General features: G+C 38.8%; 3 protein-coding genes across 4 annotated transcripts; 2 read left to right on the forward strand and 1 right to left on the reverse strand.

Annotated features, from left to right (window-relative positions):
- Positions 1-859: 859 nt before the first annotated feature.
- LOC113117077 (ectonucleoside triphosphate diphosphohydrolase 5-like) lies at positions 860-9,433 on the forward strand. The gene is made up of 13 exons (XM_026285480.1): positions 860-1,629; positions 2,369-2,448; positions 2,902-3,045; positions 3,512-3,587; positions 4,151-4,186; positions 4,383-4,471; positions 4,563-4,642; positions 4,749-4,810; positions 4,896-4,997; positions 5,883-6,026; positions 6,136-6,192; positions 7,488-7,603; positions 7,806-9,433. Exons 1-13 carry the CDS (start codon positions 1,347-1,349, stop codon positions 7,887-7,889), a joined length of 1,353 nt encoding a protein of 450 aa, XP_026141265.1. The 5' UTR covers positions 860-1,346; the 3' UTR covers positions 7,890-9,433.
- Positions 9,434-10,365: 932 nt separating this feature from the next.
- Positions 10,366-21,799, reverse strand: coq6 (coenzyme Q6 monooxygenase). Of its 2 annotated transcripts, XM_026285478.1 has the most exons (13): positions 21,686-21,799; positions 21,238-21,446; positions 20,717-20,851; positions 19,310-19,368; positions 17,439-17,565; positions 16,007-16,137; positions 15,792-15,899; positions 15,590-15,652; positions 15,322-15,429; positions 12,643-12,845; positions 12,230-12,345; positions 11,319-11,485; positions 10,366-10,562 (listed from the first exon to the last, which is right to left on the reverse strand). In XM_026285478.1, exons 2-13 carry the CDS (start codon positions 21,443-21,445, stop codon positions 10,533-10,535), a joined length of 1,455 nt encoding a protein of 484 aa, XP_026141263.1. In that variant the 5' UTR covers position 21,446; positions 21,686-21,799; the 3' UTR covers positions 10,366-10,532. The 2 variants fall into 2 exon arrangements, with proteins under 2 accessions (XP_026141263.1, XP_026141264.1); XM_026285479.1 differs by lacking the exon at positions 21,686-21,799 and having other exon boundaries at positions 21,238-21,679.
- Positions 21,800-21,981: 182 nt separating this feature from the next.
- fam161b (FAM161 centrosomal protein B) lies at positions 21,982-26,102 on the forward strand. Its single transcript, XM_026285476.1, has 9 exons — positions 21,982-22,153; positions 22,880-23,190; positions 23,270-23,712; positions 24,155-24,486; positions 24,576-24,697; positions 24,803-24,970; positions 25,050-25,149; positions 25,237-25,403; positions 25,771-26,102. Exons 1-9 carry the CDS (start codon positions 22,145-22,147, stop codon positions 25,850-25,852), a joined length of 1,734 nt encoding a protein of 577 aa, XP_026141261.1. The 5' UTR covers positions 21,982-22,144; the 3' UTR covers positions 25,853-26,102.
- The last annotated feature ends 1,449 nt before the right edge of the window (positions 26,103-27,551 follow it).

Here is a 27,551-nt window from a genome sequence, read left to right on the forward strand (position 1 = left end):
TTCAGTTTGTAGGAGGCTTTCAATTCAATGCTTACCAAAACTGTCACCTAAGAAAATGCAATTACTTATATGCTTTCTCTGTGTATGATCCTACATTGTGCCTTGCATAACATTTTTGTAAGGAAATTACTAAACATTTTGCATTTACAAATCCTATATTTTAGAGTAACTTTAAATATATATAAATATGTATTATTAAATGTAGCCATTTACCTCAAAAAAGGTGAATTGTTTTGATTCTAATGTTTGACCCTATGTGTCCTGGGTACAGGATCTTCCACTACTCTGTGGGCACTGAAGGTACACAGACACTGATGTTTACCATCTGCTGTGCCAAAATACCTGGCAACTGATGTGAAAACAGCACAAGAAATCATTTGTCTACCCTGCATTTGAGCTCTGAAGTTTAATGATAATAATGCAATTTTATTCCCTTGCCACAAACTCCTACAATAAATTAGATAATGTCTACACCTCTTTTAAAGCGAACAAAGGAGGGAAAAGCCCTATTTTAGAAGTTACGAGAGAAATGACTCAAATTAACGGCATGTTACACAGAATCTCAAGATGCCAGTTAAATAGCCATTTAAGATTCTTTAGGAGCTAGTTCATGATATAACTACTATTGGAAAGGAAGCTGGCTTGCAGCAATTGGAAGCTTGCATGAGTAGGTTTAAATGCGTGTTAGGTGAAGTAACAAGACTGGCCATAAGTAGAAAGTAAAGCTGTAAGTTTTAATTAAGTACACCCATAAAATGTATTTTTAAACCAATGCATTTACTCCTAGCAATCCAGCCGGTTTTGAAGTCTTAATATATGCTCTCTTTTGTTCTTCTGAAGACATTTTAGCTGCATCTAAGCCACTTCAGATGATGGGGGAGGGTATGAGAGGGTAATGCCAATTTGAACGCCTTACGTATAATTGACGAGGAAGAAACAGCACTCTTTAGCAGGTATTCCATGTCCATTTTTATAAGCAAGGGGAGGGGATGGTGGAGGATGGATTTCAGAAAGGCTTGCAATGAAGAGGCTCAGGATTGGTGGATGCCGTTGTTTGGCATGGCCCCCTGCCAAGCACTTATGTCTTTATATACTGTAAACAGATGACCGACCAGTCCCGAGTGTGTCTCTGTGTTCACCCTCTCCTTCTGGCTCTATCCATCTTCTCTTTCTTCTCTTCTTCATCCTTTCTGTAGACCTTTTCTGCATCTGTACACCCTCAAGACTCTCTCTCAACAAGACCGGGCAAAAACTGCAAACACATCCTCCTCCATAAAAACTCTTTTTCAAGAAACCGCCTGTCAAGCCTTCAGCTGTTTGCAGTGTCGGCGTGGGAGAAAGAAACCATGTCTCAGCAGATGTTACTCTTGACGGTGGTGTCCATGTGGCTTTTTGCCGGGTACTTTCTGGCAGAGGCAACATATTACAACCACCATATGTACAACCGCTACCGTGCGTTCAATCACCATGCCAACATGGACAATCAGCTTCCTCCAGAGGTACCTGTGGTGACGGAAGCAGTGGCCCCTCATCCAGTCAACTTCAGTCGCACCTTTTATGGGATCATGTTTGATGCAGGCAGCACCGGCACCCGTATCCATATTTACAAGTTCATTCAAAAAGACCCAGGTAAGTCCTTTCTCCATATTCCTGTTTTTGCAGATTAAATGAGCTCTGGAGTTCCCCAGATAACTTACTTGCTCCTCTTGTAGCTAGAATTTGACTACTGTTTGACTGATGGTCCTGACTCACATCCATGCTTCAGTGTAGCTTACACCATGAACTCAGAATGATCTTGAAGAGTCCCGCCTTGCAGACTCTGTGAACGGCTGCCCACTTCATCTCTCTCTCTCTCTTGATCGCTTTCTCGCTGCATCTGTCTCAGGAGCCTGTGGGTCATAGCACCTCTGTGTTTGCCGTGGTTCATTTGCTGCATGGTGAGAAAGCAAACAGAAACACAGGGGTGGGAAGAGGAAAGAAGGATGGAGAAAGTTGGGTAATAAGCAGCTGCAGTTTCATTTAATAAATTGCAGCCCTGAGCAATAAGATAAAGACCATGGGTTTCAGCTGAGGTTTCAGCTGATAATGCAATAATCGGTTCCACAAAATACCCATCAAATGGAGACATGGCATCACTCCTGATGAGGTAAACTCTGAGCCTTGAGAAACTCTTAATTTTCCTGTCTGGAAAAATCTTGGTGGTCGCCATTTGTGGTAAACATACAATAACCAAACGTCTCTGCTCATGCACAAAAACCTTAGGAGATGGAGTCGAGTTGCCCACAGTCCATCGCTAATGTGCACCTTCTAATAGCAGACGTCTTCAATTGTCCACTCTGACTTTTCTCTCTGTCTCTGTGTCCCATAGTTGAGCTTCCAGTGCTTGACAATGAGATGTACCATGCCGTGAAGCCTGGACTGTCAGCGTATGCGGATATGCCCGAAGTGGTAAGCCACTAACTTTCTTATGACAACATCAGGGAATGTGTTGCTTTCTATTACATTTTAATAGCTTTGACTTTTTCCAGTCTCCTCTGCACAGTGCAGATGAAGAAAGACTTTTTTAACATTTCCACTAAAGAAAACTCTAAAACACCAAAAAGTCTTTATTCAGCAAAATGGAATTTGAATTCTTGATGGAGGAGTTATTCTTGAGTTTGTGACATTTGCAGATATTCTAGTAAAAACTACTGGTGTGGTTCTCAACAATGTAACCACAAGAAAGGTACATTAAAATTCTCTGGGTATTGAAACAGCTTTTTGCTGGTAGCCAAAAAAGTTGACAATTAACCTCATTATAGATCATGGTATTGTCAAAGGACAGGACTAGAATGGATTTTTAGCCCACTTTTTTTATTTTGGAATACTTATAATAACATGATTTTTTTTTTCATTTTCTAGGGTGGAGAAACCATTAGGCAGCTGTTGAAGGTCGCAAAGAAGACCATTCCCAAAGAGCAATGGATACAGACACCTGTGGTTCTGAAAGCCACTGCTGGCTTGCGCTTGCTGCCTCAAGAAAAGGCCAAAGCTCTTTTGGATGAGGTAAGGCTTTCTCTTCTTCACAGACAGTTTAGTAGAGAAACCAACCATCCCAAAGGAATAAACCACGTTGTGTGCAAGACAGAGAGAAAGAAAGACAGGAAAAGTAAGAGAAGAGAAACCAATACTGTGCAAAAGCAGCTGTTCTGAGGCTGTCTGGAGTTGAATGGACCCAAATGCATTTTGAATTATCGTATTCAACGCCACCACACCAGCCACACTTGTGGTTTCATGCTTGCCCAGTTTCAGACAAATTTTACCCAAGATTGATTCAGTGAACTTCCCGTCGACTCCAGATAAAAAGAGCTGGCTTGAATTTTTATGTTGTAACAACCAAATGGTTTCTTTCTTTTTTATGGTGTACATTACAGGGCAACACATGAGTCATGAACTCTTAGATTTCTTTATATTTTAGAGCTGAAAATGCACACAATGGTTAACATATGTAATTTCTGGTTTGTGTCCACAGGTCAAAGAAATTTTTGATGATTCTCCTTTCTTTGTACCAAACAACAGTGTCACCATCATGAATGGCACCAATGAGGGTACTATAACCTTTCTTTGTTTAAAATATCTAAACTGAAGCACAAATGTATATTTAACCCACAACACAATGCACATACTTTGAAACATCCTTTTTACCCCAGCTTTCCTGTGTCTGTTATTGTGAGAGTGACCTGAGAGTTTAATATAGCTGTCTGGATTAAACTTTGTCTGGAAGCCTCCCACGCTCAATATAAAATAATCCTCCACATTTTTTAATTTCAGTTGAAATTAGGTTTCATGAAAACTCAGACATTCATGTACTTGTCTTGTGGTTTTATGAGGTGTGACTAATTTCACATCTCAGGCATGTTTAATTACCTGGGCTGGTCCCTGATGGCCCCAGTGTAGATGTACAGATGTATCATTTCAATGGATACATTAGCCTACATCTAAATGCTTTACTATTGAATATATCAAAACTACTTGTTAAGAGTTATCACAAGGTTCAAATGTCAAATATTGTCTAATAGTGACCGATGTTTAACATGTTATTTAGAGCTGAGACTAAATAATTAAGTGTTCAAATTCTGCATCTCAACTGCATGGATTTTCTCTCTTACAGGGATCTTGGCATGGGTTACAGTAAACTTCCTCACAGGTACAGTCATACAATATTATAAGTTATTAAAGTATTCAGTTTAAGAGTAGCCTAAGAGTAGACCATGACTCAGCTCCCACCATGAACTCTTACAGCTAGCCCTAAATATATTTCTAACCTCCAATATACTTTTACATGTGATTCATGGATGGGAATACCTGATATTAAACAAGTTTGCTAAACTTTTGCACTGCAGGTCATCTGTACGCTAAAACAAGGAAAACGGTCGGGATCCTGGATTTGGGTGGGGGTTCAACTCAGATTACTTTCCTTCCTCGGTTAAAGGTATAATGATAAGACAAAACCACAGCCGACATATATTAGTTAGAGTTTTCAGTTGTTTTTTACATTGACGCTATTTTCTTCTCTTTCTCAGAAAACTGTTCTGACTGCTCCTCCAGACTACATTGCCAAAATCAACATGTTCAACAGCACTTTTGAGCTGTATACTCACAGGTCAGATAGCTTGGCGATACAAACAGCTATTTTGTCACTTTCTAGACAAAGAAAAACAATATTTCATCCATGGAAAAATTCATTTTTATGATTTTCCCATTTGCAGTTATCTCGGAAATGGACTTATTGCTGCACGACTGGCAACTCTTGGCGCTCTTGGTGCTGATGGTAATTATAAATCAAATTATTTGATATTTTCTATATTTGTTTCATAATGGATGATTATTCATTTTTCACAATGCTTGACCTTCAGGTCTTGACTGGAAAGTTTTCACAAGTTCTTGTTTACCCAAAAAATTCAGAGAAGACTGGAGCTTTGGCGGACTCACCTACAAAGTCAGTGGAATTCCAGATGGTGAGTGACCTCAGTCTCATAAAAAAAGTCAGAATTATTATTATTATTATATTTTTGCATGCATTTGCAATTATTGTGAACAATTCATTGTGATAAAGACTACCTTTCACAATTCATTCAATTCTCAGTGGTTACAATGGTTAATTCTCATTTAGTTACTACATTTTTGCTTTGATTAATGTACTCTTTCATGTAAAAATGAAACTAAAATCTGCTCAGGGTCTTTTTCTGCCTATTTAAATAGTCAAGTTCACTCAGTTCACTCATCAAATGATTCAACACTCTCTAACCACAGACGTGTAAAAAAGATCACATGCTTGACATTTAGCCAAGCCTTTTCTCCCTGTAGCAGTGTTGTGGTGCAGAATTACCAGCTATGATAGGCCTTGTTAAGCAGTCCATATGGTTTCCAACTGGTAGACCTGACCAGCCAGTTAGCTCCAGGTCATATGAAAGCTGCCTATTTGGAGCTTCCTGTGAGGAAACCTCTCCCTGAAGAGTTTGTGGCAAACCCTCAAACTCACCGCATTATGTTGTAAGGAGCTACTCTCCATTCAAGATACCTCAGATATCAAGCACAGGGTTAAGGTTAGGTTGGACCGCCCACGGAATCCTTAATGTCTGTTTATACACGGATTCTGGGTGTCCTACTGGAGGCGAAATTGAGTTTACAAGGTACTGGGTATATATGGGACGGACACTGCTGAGCAAATATACCCAAGCACAGCATAAAAAACTAATTGTGATTGGTTGCTTCACATGTCTGTCAGACTGACTGCTCCTATCTAAACAGGGTTTTTTCAAAAAGGACCACCATACTTTATACTGACTGGAAAAAAACTTTAATAGACATTAATACAGATACATCTGGTCCTTTATTTCAAGGTTTTGCAGGGTATAAGTTGTGCTACCAGGAGGTAATGCGGGTGGTGAAAGGGATTGTGCACCAGCCCTTTGAAGTCAAGGGAAGCAGCATCTTCTTCGCCTTCTCCTATTACTATGACAGAGCTGTTGAGTCTGGTCTCATTGGTAAGTAGGTCTACATTAAAGATAAGGGTCAATGCTATGGAATATCTACAAATTATTAATGATTCTTTAAAAGCTATGCTGAACTAACTGTATTGTCTCAATCATTTAGACGGGTCCCGTGGCGGTACTGTGGAAGTCAGGGATTTTAAAAAGCGAGCCAAAGAAGGTAAGACTTTGGATGTTCTCCTATTCTCCAAAGAACACTCAGGTCAAAGTCCTGCCGCACACATTGCACAAACATAAACCCTCGGTGCTTGTTTGCATTTGAGGTTCTCGACAATCACACTGGCTTCACAAAATGATAGCTCTGCCACCACATAAACATAGGTTGCATCTTTCCCACATGAATACTTCTGCTTGCGTGTGTTCACCTTTTTTTTGAAACTCCCCGACCCGCTATCTCAGCTTTTCCATGCCCTTACTAGAGTTCTTGAGCAGAATGTGACGCATATGTCAGTTTGAGACCTGAAATTGATTCATGGAATTTTGGTAGATTGTGTCCACCAGTAAATGTCCGCAGAGATGATTTATCACTAGGGGGAATGAGTTGGCACATTATTTAAGGCTGTTATTTGTACGCTGACACTGTCGCATGGTTTCGATGAACCGCATTTGGCACATCGGTTGTTCCAGTGGCAGCAGCCCTGTGGATACCCACCTCCTCCCTGACCGCGAGACAACACCTAATGCCCAATATCTAACTGGAGGCAGGCAGGACTTAATGTCTCACGTTTTGTGGGAACACTTGGTATCTCTCATCATTTGGAGCACAACCAGCACTTGTGTACGACCTAGGGTATGAAATTATTCATTCCCACTTTCCTCATCGTTTCAAACTCAAACAAATCATAGTGTTAGCAGGAGAAAAAAAACTAAACATTGGGTAGACCTGTTTCACAAAGATGTGCCAGACGGTTGTAGCAAACACAGTACTGGTGCCTCAGTGTCTTACCTGATTTTCCCCAGACTCTGACACACTGTAGCCTGACAATCAACAGTCTGGGTCTCACTGGATAGTGTATACACTATGCTTATCATCTCTTGAGCAACATAGGAATCTTTTAGTCTTTTAATCTTGTCATGGATTTTTATTGCCCAACTCTGTACTCATAGAGTTACAAAATATTTCAATATTCTGAAGGAAATGTGATGGGTGCTTGTCCGTGCAAAAACTCTTCGCCATGAGCATTGCTATGTGGTTGCAAAACTTTCAAAGCCGTTCTTAGTGCTAGGGTGTTCTGGGTGGTTGCTAGTTACTTGCCACCACTTTCCTCAACAAGCCACCCAATTTGAAGCATAACTCATGTCTTTAGCACAGATTATGTGGGATGAGAAATGCGTCAAGGTTTAATACGAAGGTTCAATGGTTTGTTTAAATACTAACTTTAAGTATGAGCAATAGTAAAAAGCTTCCCATAGCAAGCACAGCTAATTACTGTTCTTTGCTTTTTCTTAAACAAGTGTGCAACAAGATGACTAAATATCGTCCGATCAGCCCCTTTTTATGCATGGACATGACCTATATCACATGCCTATTGAAAGAGGGGTTTGGCTTCAAGGACAGCACTGTTCTGCAGGTGAGTGGAAAATATTAAAACATTTTTTTTAAACAAATTAAAAAATGTGAAACTCTGAAACTGCATGGGAAGGATCTAAAATTGGTATCAAACCTATTTACTAGCCCAGTCTTAAAGCAAATTGCCAAGACATTCCATGTCAGATGAAGTACCACAGATTAGGCAACAGCATAATGGATTAATGATCTTCTTCTTTTAACAGCTTACTAAAAAGGTGAATAATGTGGAGACAAGCTGGGCACTCGGCGCCATCTTCGATCATTTCCACAAGCTCAACATTCATTAAAGCCTGCAGTCTTGCAGTCGACACCAGCATGAGGGGTAGCACAGGGGTCAAGCAGGTGCAACACTCACCTGCTGAAGCAGCCCCTCTTTGTCCTCCACCATAACTCTTCAATTGAGTTTCAGACCTGCCCTGCACTGCAGCCCTATATCACAACGCTCCCCCCTCTCATCAGTTAAAACCTTACAGAACTGTTCACAAAGAAATCACTATATTTTTGTAAAGATGGCCAGGCCAGCCTGCTATTTCTACTGTATGTTTACATGTTTTTCAGTTGCCGTCTCACCTGAGACACTGTCTGTCTGTCTGTCTGTCTAACTTGGCAATTTTCAAAGTTCCAGTGTTTAGTGCACCCATTTAAAGCTCCTGATTCATGCTGTTGTGCAGGATATTGTGCAGTGGGATACATGTAAAAACAATGTGTTTATTAATGTAGTTTCTGGCGCTTCCTCGGAATTAACTTAGTGCTTGCAAAGTAGTGTAGTGTTGTTTTAGGTTATGGTAAATTGTACTGAAATTCCTGTTTAGTGCCCTTATCTAGCACGTAACACTTTACAGAGTAGATGGTTCAGCTACAGCCATCTGCATATGTTTGGGATTAGCAATTTACCCTGGGGTTGATTGGGCAGGTAGAGATAAGGACAAATCATACATGTACAGTCACTTTACTCGAGCACATGAGTGCTGTTTTACGTATTAATTAGTTATGCATGTATTTATGCTTATCTGTTTGTATGTTAAGAAGCAGAGTTGAAGAGCTGAGTTGGAACATTTTAGAAGCATATCACTCTTGATGAAATTCTATAGGGGCTTTTTTTTTTTTTTTTTTACCCAAGTTCTAACCAGATATGTATTTTAACACTGAATGGCATGCAGTTGAATACACTTGCATTGCAGCCATTATCAAACTAAAAAAAGGTATGCAAATGCTAATTTATAAATGGCTCAATACTTGGATAAAATATTACTCAAATGACTACTGGTTATTAAAGTAGACATTACGTTACTGTATTAAAAACTGAGTTATTTTTATGCCAACATGCAGAGTTTAGAGTACCTTGAACCTCATGTATGTCTTTAAACTTGGGTTAGTTATTGTGAATGGCTTGAAGTCATTTTAGTCGGTCATCATGTAGAACAGCATTGAAATGTTACTGCTTTGTGTATGCAGAGATGCTCAGGTGTAACTGGGCAGAACAAGGTGTAACTGGGCAGAACCTTTGGCAGTATCATGTTAAGTGTGTTTTGTGACTATTGTACAAATATTTATTACATGAATACTTGCTAAATATGCAGTGTGCAGTTGTTGCATCTCGTTAATTCAAGTATACCTTTTCATGTATTTTACTATGTCTGTATATACACCTCAGTAATGTACTTGTTTTTTTTTCAAGTTGTCATAGTTCAATCTATGACATGAAATCATTTACTGCTTTGCCATTTTTAGAGGTATTCTCGACAGCAAATGCTATAAATATGCTTTCCAATTCAATGTTGTGTATGAAGTGACAACCTATTGTACATGAATAAAAAATATATGAGAACAAGATGTTGTTTGATAGCTTATTTAAAAGGGATTTTAAAGTTAAAATACACCTAGCCTACAAACCTCTCTTGAACCATCAAGTAGTCTATTCTTGAACGTTACATGGATTTTTCCCTCAAACAGTGTAGAATAAGGCTGACGTAACATTAATGGTAGTAGCCTATAACTAAAAAAAAAGGTAACTATGTATACAAGTATCTACATAGCAAACATTAGAGACGACTATTGCTTGCTTACCTACTCAGAATGAGACGAATAGATTTCCTTGTTGATCCAACTGGGAAGTAATAGGAAGCCACCATTTTACTGTCAAGTCGTTTATCTCCATTATTTACAGATGGGCGAATTAAATTCGCGCCAAATTATGAAAAATGCATCCGCATGCCAATAAACGCGCGTCTGTGTGAACTTTAATGAGATATAAGTTAATTTGCTTAGAGAATATCTAGAGCGATCTTAAATGTAGACTTTCATTTGTCTTCATTGGTAAATTATGATTAAGGATACTGGACTCACATTTAAAAGATACATTTTGCATCACTTACAAATAATTCATTCTCAATGCAGTTCCGTTGTAGCCTACATCTTTATCTTACAAATTTCTGGCAGTAATGGATCACCAACATAATACAAATTACGTGATTAAAGCTATGTATTATTATACCTTTGACTTAGGAAACCTAATTTAGTTTTAACAGCTACTCCACAACTTCTACAGGGAAAACTTTCGACAACCTGTACAAAACTGAATACATTAGGTCATAAAATAATGTCTGGGAAATCATAACAACTGAAAGAAGTTACAACCATATAGATTTATTATTTATGAAATATAAATCAATATATCGGTTTATGAAATGTGATGTTTTTCTGGAAACGTAAAAATGTTTGGTACACATGCACATTTAAGTTCTATAAGTAAAGGCAGCAGAGTAGTAGTAGTTACATTTTAATATGGGTGACTGGAAAATATGGCATAAAATGTTTTCCTACAAATTCAGAGGAATAAAATATAATTTATTAATTTACACTTATACATTCCAGGAACAAAATCTTCTAACATTAGAGGTCCAGCAAACATCCAGTATGCAGCTAGTGTTTTACTTGCTGGCGTAGGCCATGATCTGCTCCTGTGGGTACAAGAAAAAACTTGAGGTAAGGGACATACAGGTAAGCAAGTCATAATTCACAATTTATAGTTTTAAATTGAGAAATGCACATCTTCCCACTTTTAATCATGAAGGGTGACACAAGTCCTTCATACATTACATTTTAGACACATAAACTAGCTGTAACATCTATAATAGAAACAGCAAAGGTGGGAGATATCCCTCAAGGCTTACGACAAGTTACGGGGCCTCTGGTTGGAACCACTTAGTAAAGTAATGAAGCCGTTTCATAAGAGTGGCCTGTAATAAAAGGAGTGTGAAAACACAAGCCAACACCACCATGCATAGCCCTGCAACTCCACCCACACAATTTCGGTAACAGTAAATTTAGAGCTAAACATAGCCATAGTAGTAGCTCCTGACCATGTAAATTACAGGCACGGATAAGAGTAGAAAGGCATGTAATCAGAGGACAAGGTGGGGGGATGGGGTGAGAGAGGGGAAGAAGTCAGAGGAAGAGTGAAAGAGGAAGCTAAAGTTGGAGAGGTGAAAGAAGGCTAAAGCTGGAAGCAGAACAGAGCAGAGAAAGAGCCACAGATGACAGAAATGAACAAGAACATGAGTGGACTGCCACAGAGCTAAGGAAAAGAACAAGGTCCAAAATAATGGAATACGATGGAGAAAGGGAACAGATTGTTCAATACTTTAAGAGCAGGAAATAAAAATAAATCAGATATTTTGAAGGAAATGTGGGAAGAATAAGAGATGTGATCATACTTTAAGTGGAGGCAGTGCGTTGGTAGCCTGCAGGCCGAAGGTTCTCAATAGAACCATAGGGCCGGCATTAGTGGAGTACAGTCTCTTCATGAGGTCAACGGCTGCCATCATAGGAAGATTGTGTCGCTGACGTTCAGTCTCGAACTCCAACAAGTGCTGCATGGCTCCTAGAGTTCAAAGGAACAATGGTTAAACAGTAAAGCTTATGAAGTACTCTCTTTTTACAGCACAACAGTTTTCCTTTATGTTATCCATTTGGTACTTGCTGTCTGCACAGAATTGAAACCTTTTAGAATTTTTTTTTTTTTTTTTTTTTACAGATTTCAACCACATTTAATACAATTTAATCCCATAAAATTCTAGTAATTTCAATCCAAAATCTAAAATCTGCTATATGAATGGATATGGAAATCATTAGTTACTGCTCTTAATTATACATATATGAATCAGTCAACACTTCCTCATAAGATTACCATTTGTGGCTGCAAAGAAATTTATGTGCAGTTCTTGGCAGGAGTGACAAGTAAAAACACTGTATACCGCTCCAGGACAACCAGTTCTTATTACTAAAGTTCACCCTCAATATAAGGAAATGGAAAAGAGCTTATGAAAAACCACAAAGAGCTCCAATCGGCTCTTCTGAACCAAAAGTATGCTACTTCAGGTATGAAATACTCTAAGATCTGACTGTACATAGAGCCTTCAAGTCCTTTGTTTCTTGTTTCATTTCTTCAACACGAGGCAGTTCTTCACAATATAGCTTATATAATGTATGAGTTTCTTATTAGATATGCAAATTACAATACTTCATCTAATATTTGATCTACATCTCTAGAAACTGTCATGCAAGTACAAAGCCAGTGAATGATACATACATTCAGCTTGACTGCTGCTGATATTGGAACACTTACCAAGGTCTTTTCCATTAAATGCTGCTTGGCTAAGAACTTTTGTGAGATAGGCCACATCGCCAAAGCCCAGATTGGCACCTTGGCCTGCTAAAGGATGGACTCTGTGTGCAGCATCTCTAAAATTAGAAAGATCAGAAAATACAGAGAGGAAACCTTCAGTCAGGAGGACCCATATTTAACTTGACCGGCCAAACCTACAGACATTTCCTCCTTGTGGATTCTATATAACCTTAGAAATACATCATCACATAGGTCTCAGACAACCACGTACTGTAAACCGTACAGCTGCACTATAAACCTATTGAGAGATTTCTCGTTTATATATACATATGGCTCTCCACTTATGGGGAAAAAATTCAATTCCGAACAAATTCTTAAACCAAAAATCGTTTCATTCAACTTTGCAAACATACCCAATAATGGCAACTCTGTGGCGGATGTATTCTGTGGCATGGCCCATGCCTAACGGGAACATGACCCGGCTCTTTGGGCCAATACCTGCAACGCTAGGTGGAAGCTGACGTGCAGAGCCACTGTCAGGCATCAGGACAGAAAGGGCCACCCGAAACAGAGAGCCGGCAGTCTCCACCAGTTCAGAATGGTTCTCATTACTCCACTGAAGAGAGTGAAACGGAGATGTAAACATCAGTGGGAATGGCACCAGAAGAATGATGTGTGCAAGAACCTCTATTCATATTCAAGCTTAAATTGGATGGAAGATGAGTGGAGAGCTCCTGCTAATGTCATTCCAAAATCTAAAATGTAAAAGGATGAATTGTGAAGCATTTTTTTCTAGAATGACTAAAAGCAAACCCCATAAAAGTCCATACATCTAGTGCGCTGTAAAGCAAGCAAGTTTGAAAAATTATTCTGAAACCTAAAAAAAAAAAAAAAACGTGAAACCAAATGATTCTCGTTTTTTTGATATTTATTATATCCAGCTGAACTCTCTCTCTCTCTCTCTTTCTCTTTATATATATATTTCTTTTTTCTCCTGCAATAGCATACAGTTTCTTAAAAAATTCAGGAATCACAAATTAATTGTGGTTGATTCATATATCAACACTCCCAGTTTCTATTAATAAAAAACAAACAGGAAAACAAAAAAAAAACACAGGTAATACCTTACATTGGGGCACCTTCAAGTCAAAAAGGCTGAGAACCACTGCTTCTGAGGACTTTGAAAAGAGCACAGCATGGTATTTTTCAAATGTCACTTTTATAGTGCTTTTTTGTTCCTTTTTGGATTATGACAGTCCCTGGTCACTGCTGCTTTTTTATTGAATGGGAAAGAGCTCCGTAAACATCCTTCAGTGGAACACCACAATTTGAAGAAATAAAGTCATATGGGTTTAGAACGACATGAAGGAGAGTAAATATGGACATGATTTTTATTAACTGAATGCTATCTTTATCTTAGGCTCTAGAGGTAAGTTATACCTTCTTCCTTTTGTGCTATAAAAGCACTAAAGTCTTAAAACACAGGTAATTCAGCAGAGATGCAAAAAGCATGCCTAATTAAAGTAAAATGCTGAGCAGGCCACAAATTTGAGTTTGGTCTGTAGAAAAAACATTCCGTGGAGTAATGACCAACACTGGCAAACCTTGGGCTTAATTAGCAAACCAGTTTTGATGGCAAGTGTGACTCAGATGCAAAGGCCTGTGACCAGTAAGGCCAGTAAAAATAGCCAGCTTGGGAAAAGAGGAGTTGTTATTTTTTTGACAGAAACACAAACAAGAAAAAAAGGGTGTGAGGGTCAGTTTGAGGGCATTCAGTCGAAATGAAGAGAATGCAGAGCACAGATAGGACATTTGAATTAGGGCAGCATAATTACTGTATTTTCCGGACTATAAGTCACACTTTTTTTTCATAGTTTGACTGGTCCTGCAACTTATACTCAGGTGCCACTTATTTATAAAAATAAATATGACATGAACCGAGAGAAATGAACCAAAAGAAAAAATTACTGTCTACATCCGCGAGAGGGCGCTCTATGCTGCTCAGTGCTCCTGTAGCCTACACTGAAGACATAGAGCGCCATCTCGCGGCTGGAGACAGTAATGTTTTTTTCTTGGTTCTTGGGTCTAAATAAATGCGACTTATAGTCCAGTGTGACTTATATGTTTTTTTTCCTCGTCATGACATATTTTTGGACTGATGCGACTTATACTCAGGTGCGACTTATAGTCTGAAAAATACGGTAATCAAATTAAATCGCAAAGGCAATAAGTTGCTATTAGACAGAAGCTGCGATTGTCACGCATATCATTCAGTGAATAACGGTTTTGGGATTAGTAGTAAATCTCCATCCAAAGGCTAGAGGGCGCTCTCGTGCTGAAAATCCAAATATGTCCCAAAGAAGAAATCCATGAAACGCTACAGCTGAATAAACAAAAGATTTTTCTGCTTTCATCGATTCAACGTGACTAATAAACACACAAATACAGCAATATATGGTTTATCAGAATTATTATTATAATTTTCATCATAATGAAGTATATCTATAATGAAATGCTAATCGACATTAATCGACATAAGCCATTACCACTGCTTAGAATACAATTAAATATTGTGTGCCTTAATTATTCTGTTTAAGAAGCCACATCATCTCAAAGAAGGACTTATTTCAAACACTCGACTGATGTTATTAATTGAATTTGGAGTAAAATCATGTTATTAAATGTGGTATTTTTACGTGCTCTCAGATGAGGCAGCATTTACTACACAGAGCCGTAATTCACTGAGAAGATACACAAACAGCTGTCATTATCGCAAATGATTTCATAATCCTACAATTATATCGTCTGCGATTATGAACGCGATTTTACATAGCTTGTCAGAGAACTATGGCTATGTGTACTAAATGCTGCTCCACCTGAAAGCAGGTGATGGAGATTTACTATTAAATGTGCATGACAATTGTGCAGGCCTAATTTCAATCAAAAATCACTTCTTTGTTATGTTATTCTACATACCAAAATTAACTATTATGTATGTAACCTATGTAATACTGTAATAGCACAGAACTTGTAAGGTGTTCAGATTAGGAAGGTGGACCATACATGTGGCGACAGAGTCAGTGTGTACTCACAAATGCAGAGTTAATGGCATCTACAAAGCTCTCTTCATCCAGCTGTAGAAGTTCTTCAGCATGCTGATGACTGGTGGACCAGACCAGCGAGCTCTCCGTGTCTGACAACTGCACAGCAGACACATACACCACGTCTGGGCTTGAGTGCCATTACAAACACAAGCATTTTCCATCTAACCACTAAGCGATATCACGACGAGCCAATGAAACAAATCACAGTACGACTGACATCATTTACAAGTAAAAGAAACTCTTATAGTCAGCTCACAGGAAGCATTGCAATGGGTCCGGTTGGTAGGAACCTCTGCCAGGCTACGTTGTTTTCTGTGGGCTGAAAAACAATATTGCAAGGTTAATGCATTCAGTGCAACCATATTTCTTCTGCAATATGACATTTCTGAGCAAATTACAGTATTCAAGAAGATGAGAGAAACCGATGATTTGAACTTGTAACTGGAGGATCATCATACCTCAGACAAATGCAGAACAGCGACGACTGCTGATTGATCGTAATTCCATTTGACTGTTGGGATGCCAGCCTCTCTCCGCACCATTGAGTTCGGCCCATCAGCACCAATCTGAAAGAGCCAATCAAACCTACTTTAAGAAGTTAAGGTTTTGCATATGCAGTTATGCACTGTTCTGTTTGTAATACCAAATGACAAACTGGATAAATTCTACAAACCAACAGCTTGGTGTGGAGAGTCTTTCCATTAGCTAGAGTCACTTGAACCCAAGGGATGGACTCAGAGACATGGTAAGGATGGGGCCAGGTGTACTTCACCACTTTTGTTCGGTACTGCACTTCAACATGGTCTGGTTTATACATGAATGATAATCACACCAAAAGACCATTACACATTAAAATAAAACACAAAAGGAGCATTAGACTAAATCTTGTTCGGTTCCACTTGAGAAATGGGAAAAAAACAAAACACAAACAGGGTTTGGCCATGACGAAGTAAAAAAATGAAGCACCATCAAACCACCTCATAAAACACAAAGTTGTTTTCCTTTCTCTGGTTGAGGCCTACTAGCACTGACAATTCTCTTAATGGCTTTGGCAAGTCCCCCATGGCTGACTAATGGTGTTTATCTACAAGCAAACCAAGCAATACTTATGATCAGCTGCCAATATCCTGCACACAACAGAGAACAAAAGTAAAGGAAGCAGAAAATCCACTTTCCTTAGAATCACTGGCGGTCTAGCGCATGAAAAGAATTCCGGTCGGAATTACGCCGACATTTCGGACTCTTGAGATCATTTTGTCCACAACATTGAACACTAGTTCTTGTGTACGGGTGAAACCTATTGGCTTGTTGCTGATTTGAGAGCAGAGTAACAGGAAAAAACAGCTGGCTGATGCATGTACGCTTTGTCTAGTACTTCAGCAGAAATAGCAGACTGTTAAAAAGCACCAACTTGATAGAAACACATGAACATGCACGTGCTACCGCACATCTGTTAAATGCAAGATGCATTTTAAAAAAGGCCTGTTTTTAAAAATAAGCCATTTTACAGAGCATGGCATGGAAAAGCCAAATGCAGAGCCTTGGAACGGTTTGGTTAATTACAACAACAAAATGTTACAGTAAAATGCTGTCCATTCTCAGGCACTCAGAGCGAGTGAGATGCTACGGCTGGAAAGGAATGTGTTTTTTTTTTTTTTAAATGGGTCAATAGACCACTGCACGTGTCCGAACTGGGTGGCAATTCTCGTGGGGCTTTTGACTCCCACCAAAAGTAATGTGCTGGATGATCGAAATAGCAGGAAAAACACGGATGCGTCCAAAGAAGTGGAATCTTTAGGATTTCGAAAAAACAGAAGAAGAAAGATGTTCAAAAGGAGTACGAGTACAAATAAACATTTTGCCAAGAGAGGAAGGATTGGCTTGTGGTGACATCATTTGCCAAGCCATCCCTAAAACGAATTAAGATGGAGACCACTCAGTGCTCGAGAGTGCTGGGGAAAACATTTGGAAAAAGCACGGCAAAAGCAAGGATTAGGGACATTTCATCATGTAATGATAAAAGTTCACTGTGCGAAGCAATGATTAATAAAACTAACACATAAATTGAGCCATCCAGATGAAACATCAAAATGTGGATCCGTTACCAGAGAGAGTCTGCAGCTGTTTGGTGAGGGCGGCCACAATGATGTCGTTCTCAACGATGTACGCCATCTCGTCCTGCAGATTCTCCTTATCAAATGTAATCAGGGCATCTGAACAAGCATCCCAAACCTAAAGCAAAGAACCAAATTATTGCTGTGGTTTACAACTCTATCCTTATGCGACCGCTCGGGCGCTATTTATGGATTTCCAAAAGAGCACGTGCTTCATTGAACTTGAACACATCAAAGCAGTTTGACTGAGCGAAGAGTTTCGCCAGACACTCCAACCAAACATCAGCCACCAACAGCCTTTGAGGTTGCACGGTTGACTTTGTAAACGCACTGGGGTGAGGCAGAAATGTAAAATGCCATTCTTCGTGGCGATTTATGCTTGTATTTATAGTTAAGCCAATAATAAATAACAAATATGCGAACATTACTGTCGAGCTAAGTTTGTTTCATCCGAGTTGCCTTGCAACTTAGTTCATAAAACATGCAGAGGGTTTTAAATGCAAAATGTCTTGGTGATGGATGCAGCTATATTTTAAAAACTAAAATGACTTGTAACTAAGGTGACTAGCAAACACCTAAATCCATGAGTAACATGGATTCAGAAGGACTGTTCTATCCTTCTTGTTTTACAGCCATGCTCAAACCACTAATAGTAGTGGTTTTGCAATTTTTGATACATGGTTACGTGGAAGATTTAAAACGTGACCAACCCACAATTATAAGGATTTTACACATAGGAAAAACACAGCTGTTGATAAGTTTTGGAGTTGCTATGCACGTCCAGTCGCTGCCAAATTAAAACGTCCCTTGCCAAAATGACCCTTTTAACGCGATCATTTCTGTAACAAAGATACCAAAAAAGATTCAGACCACTGAGGATGAAAACAAATCTAGCTGATAACACTTTAGGGAACCTCCACACTTTTTTTTCTGGAAACAATGCACTTCCCAAGCCCGCTTTAGTCGCTTTCCTCCAACCGCTTGAATTTAATTGGAGGGCAAGAGGGAACCTAGCTCAGTTTCATTCTTGTTTGGACATAAACGCACTCACAAACCAAAAACAACAAAAAAATACATTCTTAAAGGATAAAGGAAAAGTATAATGGGTGAGGTATATCACTATAAAGTTCACACTGATGACACCCCTCAGTTTGTCCAGAAACCACAGGATTTCATTCTGGCAGTGTAAAAAAATCCACATCTTACAGGAGAAACCCCAAATCGGCATAGTAAACGAAGGGGCCTTTTACTTGTGATCTCTGCAGCTTTCAAACGCTCTCCCTGCATCTGAATCTTCGTAATTAGTAGACACGGTTAAATTTATGTCATCCCGCTAAATACAACTCTAATAGATCAACTGTGGCCAGCAATCAAAACCAAGCTTCACTGTCAGGTTGCGATGCGGAGTTTGAGGTTCTGCATCTCTAATGTATGTTTTGTATTCGGAGGCTGTGGTTCTGTAGCATTGATTTATGGTTGGCTGCTTACAGTGCGATGAGGCAAACAACGAAGAGCGAAAAACGACACAGCTGTTTTTAATGGAGTGGCTTCCTGCTAGGAGTAAAATAAGCAGGTAAGGTCATAGTAAATTACTGTGTTGGTTACACATAATGTGTTTTTGTTTAGTGGTTAGCTGCTTTTAAATGAATCACGTTTCTTTTGGTGTGATACTTGATTAATCCATTAACATATCTAATTGTAAAGTGCTATCCTTAGTAGGGTGTTCTTATGGACATTCTATGAAGTGGCAGGTAACACTGTTGTGTGCGAATATGATTATCATTCAGTAGAACGTAGAACTATCATTGCATAATGGCACCGCCCAAGTAATCATTGTATCACAACACACTGGTTTTACTGACCTGCATTTTATTATATGGCTTGCATCTCATATTTACAATATGGTCCCAAGCACCAAGACCTGTAACACAATAGGACACAATTAAAAAGGTTACCCTTTATCATATCCAACCACAGCTAAATGTAGTAACGGAAAAAGTGCACAGCGCAAGAGAGAAGGCTACCTACTGACCCACTTCCTGGTGAATCTTTCATATACAAACATCATACTGTAAATAGTTTTAATGACAGGAGTGCAGTTTCAGAGCTCTGAATGGAACAGATGTACTTATCCTGACCACAGACCTTGTGATTGGATTGTGCCTCCACATTACCCAAAGTACTGGTTCTAAATGATGCCCAACATTGCCCATAATGCAAACATGCATTCTGTGGACACAATCAAAAGCATATGTTTCGTTCGACATAACACACTGTGTAGCCTGGCAACGGAGGGTGGCTCTGTGTCCATGGCATCACATCTACTACTGTCTTTATTTTGATATTTGTGACTTTTAAAATATACTGGTAAGAAATCTGATCTGCTATCAAGGGGTTAAGGGAACTGTGCCTTTAATCAATGTTAAATATAAAAAATGTAAGTCATTTCATTTATTTGGATGTCAAAAGAGAACGTTTAAAAAAAAAAAACAATATATTCTGTTCCCCAATATATTCTATTACACACTATGTAGATATTATTCCACACAATGTAGATATGACAAGTAATGATGATTATGCTTTTAGATCTTCAGTTTTTAGTTTAAGGACTTAATTTAAGGACGTAATTTTACTGATTTATTAATTTTCAATTAATATTTAGTTTTAGTTATTTTAAAACTTGAACTCAAACATATTAATTTTAGCTAACTGCCAAGGCAACAATTTGAATATTCCATGAATTATTTATATTTTACAATAAGGTTCAATTAATCTTAGTTAATGTGGAATCCAACATTTTCTAATAGATTAATAAAATGAAAAGTTGTATCTGTTAATATTAATGGACCTGAGCTAACATTAACTAACAATGAACAGTTGTATTTTTATTAATGCACTGCTCATTGGAAGTTAATGTTAGTTAATGCATTAAATATATAACAATATAGTTATAGTTGATAAATATCGTTAACAAATGGAACCTTATTGTAAAGTGTTACCTAATTCATTACCTTTATGCAGTTTTATTTTGGTTAGGTTTTGGTTAACAACTTCAACACCAACTATATGGTTTTTAAGAGACTATACTCTATTTTGTATTTAATGGCGTCCATTTTTGGAAGACATGGATGAATAAATTAAGAATTATGATTATTTTTGGAACTACCCAAGGTAGATAAAATGGATTGTAGGGTGTTCCTTTAAGAACGATGTGAGTGTCATATGAACCACACAGAAAGAAAAATGTAAAAAGCTACACAAGTCCGTACCACTAAGAAGCGTTGCTGAACCTGGGCTGATGGAGCTGACCCTTGTACTGTAGGTCTCTGGAACCCTGTCCATCTCTTTTTTGTGACCAGCTTCCAGCAGAAGAATCTTTTTCCCTGCCAAATTTGGATCTAAACCTGAAAGAAGTACAGATTAAATGTTGTGTGATTTATTTTCTTTCCATTGCCCTTTCTAAATCACTGTTATGATGCTACTTCTGGCATTTTGCATGTTTTTACCAATGCATTTGAATAAGAACTTATTAAAAGTTTGCATAAAATCTGTGCGTTGATTGCACGCTGCTTACTTTAGCACCCATTGTTGTACAACCGCAATTGCACCCTTCACCTCCAACTCAAACACTTTCATCAAGCAAAATAATAACCTCTCTTTGCGTGAAAAAACAAGGGTGAAGAAAAGTCACGGGAAGGACTTTATTACAACTTGGAATGCAACGTAGGAGAGTGGAGATGAGGGGCAAGAGCAGGCTGGGTCACTGTGCATGTCAGGGACACTCACTCACCCAAAGAACACGCCATAGCGGTTCCCACCATTCCCCCTCCGGATATGATAACGTCAAAGAGCTCGTTTTGAGAAGAGCTGGATTCCTCATCTCGCTCGGAGGACGCGACTCCTCGACGCAGCGCTCGCGCTCCATTGAGTGCCCTCAGTGCAGCACACTGCCGTCCTTTCCCGAGCGCTGCTAGTGTAGCTTTCGTAAAAGTGAACATTCTATCGAGACAACAGACGTTGTTACAACCAATAAGCCTTAAAGTACAATTCTAACCCGTCTTCGTTATATCTGTCCTGTTATTGACAATAACGGGTGTTGTATCTATCTGTCATCCAGCCATGTTGTTGAAAGATGAACACGTAAGAATTCTGTTTGCTACACTCCTTCCGGATTTTAAAAGCCACTGAAATAATGAAAACGAATCATTCCCAAAACATTTAATATGTCTTTACTTTACCAGGTGAAATGTATGTCACACACAGTAGTATAAAACGACAGCAGCTTCAGCTTGTTTCTTTTAAAACACTTTTACTTCTCAGCTCTTGTTCAGAGGTTGTAGCGCGACGGAAGCATGTTGATTTTAGCACCCTCTGTCGTCGTGGAGTCAAGTGCGTTTAGTTTCTTTAAACATGAACCTAGGCAACATGTATTCGTGTTGTGTTGCTTCACACAGTGTTTGCTGAAATAGATGCTGTGCTGTATCTAGTGTTCCCGGAATAAACTCATAGTGTGGTAACTTAAACTGAGGACTCGGTGCTGGTGCTCAGGCGCCGGTGGGTGGAGACTGTCACTGCCGCAGAGATCCCGATATCCGCCGGTTCCTGCTGGGAGATGGAGTGTGTCTTGATCTCTCTGAGTTAATGGATGAGTGTTTCACTTATGTCCTCATAGCGGGCTCGATCACACCACGGATCAGATGACAATGGTGAGAAAAAATAATTAATGTCGGAAGAGGATGTGGAGGACCAGAGTTTGAGTTCAGATGAAAACACGTCTGATATGTTCCAGTGTATTTATCGATTTAACACTGATGAATCTGCATTTGCTATTGATAATTTCATTCATTTCGAATCGCTTTTAGCGAAGGCGAACAACGAAAACAGAGCGCGACTCGACTATGCGCGTTTGGGGTTGCCATAGTAACAACATTTACGCTGGTGACGACCTTCAACACAGTTCAGAAACAACAACAACAAAAGACAACATCAATATTTTGATAACAATGTTATTTTCTTTTATATATATATTTAAATATTTAACATATTTAATTCAAATTTAATTTTAATCATTTTAATTTAAAATGTAATATATATATATATATATATATATATATATATATATATATATATATATATATATATATATATATATAATTATTTATCAAAACATTCATGGAAATCAGTGCTGTCTATGGACGTTGTTCAGTCAGTCCAATAACAATATATAATTCAGTACAAATATTTCATGTAACATTAGATTTCCAAAATATAGTTTCGCTTGCATAGCAGGTCATAATAAATTTTAAATAGTGTTTTTAATTACAATATTTGAAATTATAATTTGCTGGCTGGTCGTTCAGCTCCTTTCTTATTTCAAACGTAAAACAATTCATTAATCGAACGAACAAACTAAATACAGTTTTTCTGTGCAGATCTCTCCCACTTTAGATATCCCCAGATCTGAAGAGGGAGACAATGTGCACGTTTCGGAAAGCCTGCTGTCCTGTCATGAGGATAGGGATAAGTCTGATGTATCTCTTGAGTTGCATTTGGAGGCTCTGAAGGCCAAACGCAAGCAGCATCTGGAGAAACTAGAGCTCCGGCACCAGAATGGCCTGGAGAAGAGGCTCCTGCAGAACTCCCTGCTCACTTCAAGCACCGAATGGATACTGAAATCCAAAATACCCCAGCAGAGCATCAGCCATCATGATAGGCCCAACTCAGAGAATCGCAGACACCCCAGGTAATTCAAATCCTAAATTTGAAAGCGCTGTTCTCATAGATCTTGTACTGAAACATACGTCTTCCAATCTTGTCCGTAGTTCAAAGGTGATTCTCCAGAATTTGACCTCAAATGGATTTAAAGCACCAAGAGCTACTGGAACTAATTCTTTGGGAACAGTGCCAGAGCGACCGAGGAAGCCTCTCCCTCAGGATTCACGGAAAGCCAAAGAGGAGGCAGACCTGGCTGAGTGTCAGAAACAGTTTCGCGTCGCTCCCGTCCCTGAGCACATCTCAAAGCCTCTTTATGAGGACCTCATCCATGAACAAGAGCGCTTGAGGAAGGAAGGTCGCGAGCAGAGGAGAGATTTCCTCTTGACCACGCAGAAGCCCTTCAGGTTCCACAAGAAGCAGGAGAAGAAGCGAGAGAGGCTGAAGGAGGAGACGGCCTCTGCTGATAAAAGTGAAAAAACAGAACCAGTTTGTGTGAGGAAACCTATACCGAAAGCGGTCTTAGACCCCAGCTTCTCTGAACAAATGAGAGGTGCATTTATTTGATTATTTATCAAAATCAAATTATTATATGCACTCTTGTATGTACTAAACACAGTATGAAGAGTTCAGATGCAAAAGCCTCCAAGTGCAGTTTGAAAGAGCAGGCTCCTGCTGTATTTATAGATTCAGTTCATTTCACTTTAATGGCAATTACAGTATTAGATTCTAGAATTATAGAAAAAAATGTTACAAAAAAAAGAAGCCCTTAGAGGCTTTTGCATCTGAGCTCTTCATATGTAACATGTTAAAAGAAAAACTTAATTTAATTTAATTTAAGTTTAAATTCTATAAATCTATTATCTAAAGATCTAAAGATATAAAGTTTAAATCTTTAATTTAATTTTAAAGTTCTAATTTAAGTTTCATTTGAATATTTAAATCATCCTAATTTACTCACCTTCTAAACCTGTTGTTATGTGATGCCGGTTCAGAGCAGGAGCAGCGAAGGAAGATTCGCATTCATCTGAGAGCTCAGGAGACTCTGAAAGCCTCCTCAGCACCCATTCAGAGACAGGAGCACAGTTCAGATAGACAGACCCGCAGTGCTCAGAAGAGCAAAAGCAAGATGCTGGGTTACTTGGACCAGAAGCTGTCCTTCAGACCTAAAACTAACACTACCGTGCCTGACTTTGATAAGCTTTACCAGGCCTTTCAACAAAAGGCAATGGAGGCTGCAGAGAGGAGAGATGTCACTCACTGTAAACCTTTCCAGCTGCGCACATCCACGCTACAGCCACGCCACAGGAGCCCAGAAAACCCACAGGTTTCTATCTAGATGATTCAGTTTAGATTCAATTAATGCAAATCCTACGTGAAATGTGTTTTGTTAAGCATGCAATTATTCTTGACTAGAAATCTAGAGACAAGACGAATCTAAAGAGAAGCAGTTCATTTGGTGGCCTGACATCACTGTCGATGGACACTCTTCCAACTTACATAACAGATGCGGCCAGGAAGAGATCCGTGGCTGTAAGGTGAGCCTGATGCCCGTCAATGAATAAAAACATTAAAACCAATAAAAGTAGTCATATGTTCTTTTGGTGCAATTTTAGACAAGTGATGAATAATCTGTCTCCCAGGAGATCTTTGGAGCTGAAGGACCTGAAGGAGCAGGAGAATGCAAAGTGGATGAAGGAGCACAGAATCAAGTCTCAAGCTATGAGCAGGGCAGTAGCAATGAGAGCCAAGGCAATGGACCCTCATAAAAGTCTTAAAGAGGTCTACCAGGAGAAACTCAAACAGAACCGGTGAGCACTTTGAAAAAAAATAAATGTCTGCAGCCAAGCCAGGAATGCAATAATTGATTATGAGTTGTTGTGAATGTAGGCAAGCTGATCTGGAGAGGATGAAAGATTATCAGAAAGAGCTGAAGGAGATCAAAACCAGAGTAACGTCTCGCCCGTACCTGTTTGAGCAGGTGTCACAGGTATACGCCTTAATATCCAAAATCCACTCTTCTTCCAAATAATCTACCTTTTATATTTGACCATATGCATATGCCTAATGCTTTCAGAAAAATGCCAAGAATAATGCTGAACGCAGATACAGGAATACTTTGGAACAAGCAGGTCTGGACGAAAATTTTGTGAGATCAAAGGGAGAAACAAATAAAGCCATCCATGTGGACAATGAGTCTGCGGATGAGGATCATGACAGCACTGAAAGCCAAACCCAGGAGAGGTATGGAGACACATGAACGACGGGGTTTCAAATTAATCTGCACTTCTTTTTTTTTGTTGCAGTGATTATTATCACAGAGCGGAAAACAAATCTGTTCAATGCAAAGTGTGTTGAAGTATTTATCCAAGTTTTAATGAACGATTTGGCATGACTCTCGTGTGACCCGTACCCATCAAAATAAAATCATCTAACTCGATGCAAATACAGTAGACGCGGTTTTGACATGAAAAGATCTATTTATTATACATCTTTCTTTTTATGAGTTTATTTCAGCTTTATTGTCATTGGCAAGGCGAAAAAGCAACCATGCAAATATGATGTAGGAGACATATGGATACATGCTGTTCTGCTATCCTTTTATTTACAGTGCAGGAAGTGGGGAAGACAGTGTCACAAATGAGGAGGAAAAAGAAGAGAATGTGGAAACCAAAGGGGAAGAGTTGTGCTGACAGACACGGTTGGTGGGCCAGCGTATTTCATCCATATTCCATATGTGCAGGGGAGACTGTGGTCAGACAACAAATTGTTGACAGATCATTTCAGTTATGTGCATGATTTACTTGAACACAGATTTTATTTTTTAGTACTGTATATTGTGCCAGTGAATCAGTGTGGGTCTTTATAGAGCTGAGCCCTCTTGTTTGTTAAAGTTTTTGTTCAATAGAGAAAGGATTCAATAAATTCCATATGTATTTTTAATGAAACAGAAAATCAAAAGCGGGTTTAATTGTATGATTCTAAGCATGTTATGGGGGCTACCGACCCAACAAAGGAATAAGTAACTAAAAAACACTTGGCAACCAGATGAGCTGCATATTAAAAGCAGTTTATTTGCTCGAGGTCTACTTACTGCACATTAAATCATCTTGTAAACCACAGAAACAGATCTTGGGTTTGGTGTTGGGCACCCTCAGGGTTTGCAAACAGTAAACTGGGGAAGCCTTGTCTTGGCACGAACACATCTTCCACCTGGAGTCTGTTAAATGTGGCTTTGAACGTCTGCTATAATTATGAACTATAACTGTCACAGCAACTAGCTTTATTCACTAAACTCCATTTGAATGAGTACACAAATATCATTCTAAGAGAAGTCTTCTTTAGCACAAGGCCCATCTGAAATTCTCATTCCTGAAGTCAGGTTATTTTGAGAGTCATTGCACTGGTTGGGTAAACAGCCCTGAACATTTATCCTCTATTGGAAAAAGAGCTTGTGCTAGTGTATTTAGCCACATCAAGAGCTTTTTACTCCAACTGGCTTCTTCAGTCCTGGTTGGATGTTCTGTGTTTTTTTTTAAGGAATTAAAGGAATTTGTGTTTCTGTGTATAGGGATGGAAAGTTCTTAGTTATTTTAAAGATTTTGAAGCATAATTTCTGCTTTTGCTGTTACATGATGATCTCAAGATGGAACATAATTACTTTAAACAAGCCTTGTAGCATGCAGTTTATTTTAAAGGCTAAATTTTAACTTTTGGTGAAAATATGATGGCAAGTCTTGTCTATTTTGTTGTACAACTTGTATATTTAGTGGTTGAAAGAGTGATGAAACTGAAAAATTAAATGAGTCAACTGCACATTTGAAGATGACTACCCAGTTTCACCTCATGATACCCATTCATTCTGTTTCGGAAATTCCTTTTTTGTTTTGGATAAATGAGGTTTAAGTGGAAGTAGGGTTTTGTTCCAATTCTTATACTGGTATACACTGGAATTATGTCTTTTACTGGTAATGGGAGGGTCAGGGGGTCAAGATTTGGTAGCAGTTTGGTGCATCATTTCGAAAGGATTTACAGGTTGTGTGTATATGAACATCACCACAAAATCCTACGAATGGAAAGTTTAGATTTTCTAAGAGCTCAAGTCTCAGACTTGGGGTGTGTCAGTGGAAAAAAAAGAAAAAAACATGGAGGATGGGATGCTGTATTTTTTTATGCCAATCCAAAAGTTTGCATCACACTGGTTTCTTCCACACAAAAAGCCAATAGAATCTTGCCTTTTGGATTATCGCAGAAATGCAGCCCTGTTAACAACAGAAGTTCATAATTCATGATAATCTTCACAAATGAACACAACTTTATATCGGCACCGATAGTCTCGTGGGCAGTGTGCTGACATATTGCACTAAAAGTGTCCCAAGTTCAAATCCAGGC

This window comes from Carassius auratus, chromosome 17 (assembly GCF_003368295.1).
Source record: "Carassius auratus strain Wakin chromosome 17, ASM336829v1, whole genome shotgun sequence".
NCBI lineage: Eukaryota > Metazoa > Chordata > Actinopteri > Cypriniformes > Cyprinidae > Carassius > Carassius auratus.

What these genes read in the sequence shown, in the direction of transcription:
- LOC113117077 (XM_026285480.1), top strand. Translation starts at nt 1,347, where the DNA reads ATGTCTCAGCAGATGTTACTCTTGACGGTGGTGTCCATGTGGCTTTTT. An exon ending in GTTCATTCAAAAAGACCCAG is followed by an intron (nt 1,630 to 2,368) that starts GTAAGTCCTTTC and finishes TGTGTCCCATAG; the next exon opens with TTGAGCTTCCAGTGCTTGAC. An exon ending in ATGCGGATATGCCCGAAGTG is followed by an intron (nt 2,449 to 2,901) that starts GTAAGCCACTAA and finishes TTCATTTTCTAG; the next exon opens with GGTGGAGAAACCATTAGGCA.
- coq6 (XM_026285478.1), bottom strand. Translation starts at nt 21,445, where the DNA reads ATGTTCACTTTTACGAAAGCTACACTAGCAGCGCTCGGGAAAGGACGG. An exon ending in CGCTATGGCGTGTTCTTTGG is followed by an intron (nt 20,852 to 21,237) that starts GTGAGTGAGTGT and finishes TACTTCTTTCAG; the next exon opens with GTTTAGATCCAAATTTGGCA. An exon ending in ATGCCATTAACTCTGCATTT is followed by an intron (nt 12,846 to 15,321) that starts GTGAGTACACAC and finishes CACTCTCTTCAG; the next exon opens with TGGAGTAATGAGAACCATTC.
- fam161b (XM_026285476.1), top strand. An exon ending in GGAGCCCAGAAAACCCACAG is followed by an intron (nt 24,487 to 24,575) that starts GTTTCTATCTAG and finishes ATTCTTGACTAG; the next exon opens with AAATCTAGAGACAAGACGAA. An exon ending in TGTTTGAGCAGGTGTCACAG is followed by an intron (nt 25,150 to 25,236) that starts GTATACGCCTTA and finishes TAATGCTTTCAG; the next exon opens with AAAAATGCCAAGAATAATGC.